This window comes from Bufo gargarizans, chromosome 4 (assembly GCF_014858855.1).
Source record: "Bufo gargarizans isolate SCDJY-AF-19 chromosome 4, ASM1485885v1, whole genome shotgun sequence".
NCBI lineage: Eukaryota > Metazoa > Chordata > Amphibia > Anura > Bufonidae > Bufo > Bufo gargarizans.
In genome coordinates, this window is record NC_058083.1 from 208,493,686 (window position 1) to 208,495,441 (window position 1,756).

At 41.9% G+C, this 1,756-nt stretch overlaps 1 protein-coding gene across 1 annotated transcript in view; it reads right to left on the minus strand.

Annotated features, from left to right (window-relative positions):
• The window catches only part of FGF12 (fibroblast growth factor 12), a 340,955-nt gene extending 339,413 nt beyond the window's left edge, over window positions 1-1,542 (minus strand). Inside the window, exon 1 of the mRNA XM_044289705.1 lies at window positions 1,291-1,542. Within this exon, the coding sequence (XP_044145640.1) occupies window positions 1,291-1,381 (91 nt within the window). The 5' untranslated portion in view covers window positions 1,382-1,542. The remainder of the gene's footprint in view (window positions 1-1,290) is intronic.
• Between the last annotated feature and the right edge of the window lie 214 nt (window positions 1,543-1,756).

The following is a 1,756-nucleotide window of genomic DNA, read 5'->3' on the forward strand; positions in this document are numbered from 1 at the left end:
ATAAGGTCGCTGTAAGTCACAATTAAAAATGCACATAAAACAGCTACTACTAAATACCCCGAGCATAAGCTATCACAATCAGGGGTTATTTCATTCCAGATAATATTTCTTATTCAAATTGATAAACAATCACAAAGGTCCAAAAATCCCATTTAATTGTATTTAAAGGAAGACACAAGTCAATGTACTGCACAAAACACATGAAACAACTGGTGTACAAAAGTGACAACATTCTCAGCCCAAAAATTCTATTTTGCACTTTTCTTGTCACTTTTGACAAGTGGGTGGAGTTTAACAAAAGAGGTGGGGCCCCCCAACCGACTTTCCATACTTTTTGTGGAAATGATGGTGCAAGCCTGCTCATTGCAGGTGTAGATTTGCTTTTCTGATGCACAAACACCTTACAGGTGAGCCAAATGTACAGTATTAATGGGAGCATCTTACTCCATCTTACTTGAGATTAACAGTAGCATAGTCTTAATAAATCTCCGCCATAATGTATAATCTGATCATACATATCATGTATCCAAGCTGTCAATATTAATGCAAGATCAATAACCATCAAGATCTCACCTGAAAGATCCCATACTCAATAAACTGCATCAAGTAAATGATACCTTAATGAAAACCGCTATGCATATGTGGTAAGCTCTAGAAAGTGCTCATTATTATACAGGTTATGTCCATTATTCAGGCTAAATACTTCAATATATCTCCAAAGCCACTGATCTTTTATGAAAGTTGGCTTTGGATTCTGCTTTCAGCCATGGTGCTCCCTGAAGCGTAGAGACATGGATCTGTCCACGGTGCTGAATCATCTTTCAGTTGACCATTCCACAATGCCTTGACTCTCCAAAAGTTTGAGTGTGTGTGTGGGGGGGGGGGGGGGCAGAGGGTACAACTTTCAAGTATGAGAAGGACGACCATGGCAATATATACAGTTCATCCCGAGAAGGCTGAAAGTTTTTCATTCTCGGTAAAAAGTAGATACCTTCTCCATTTGTCTCACATCGTGAAGAAATGAGTGCTCAACCTTGACAGTACCTTGCTATGAGACAATTGCTAATAAAGACTGTTCCCTACATTTATCTACAAACCAGCCTTTAAACCAATTCCTCTGCATTATAAATAGATAGGTAGATGAAGCGAGACAAGCAGGCCTTCCACAAATGGATGAAAAACCCTGAAGAGGAAGCCAGCTGAGATGCCTTCTCTTAAAGGCAGTACATTCCCTCAGCACCAGAGAAGCCTGCACACACTGTGAGAGACAGAAGACTTATCTTAACTCACCACTTGAATTCTTGCTCTGTTTCAGGCGCTTTCCACATAGACACTGCAGCATAAGCACTTCTTTCTTCAGGAAATGCCCAAGAATCTTCATTGATTGACTTTTTTCTGATTCCTTGACAGGTTCCCAATGTGAAGGAGTCAGCAGCACATCATCCAATGCATGGGTCTTTCAGTCGTGGCATCGACAGGGCTTTGGTTTGGAGTAGCATTCGCGATCAAAGGATTAAAAACTGTTCAAACGTGACATGTTGAGACTTTTCAATGAAGGCAGTTTGCCAAAAGGGGCCGAGCCCGGGAGATGTTTGTGAGGACGTCAGACGCAAAACACTGAATCTCTTCCTAGCCCTGCCTCCTTCAACAAAGCCTCTGAACAACGGCAGCCACTGCACACACAGCTCAGTGTATACAGGAGCTGATAGGAGGAGGGTGTAGCACTGAGCAAATGGACCTACAGAAGCAGGAGGAT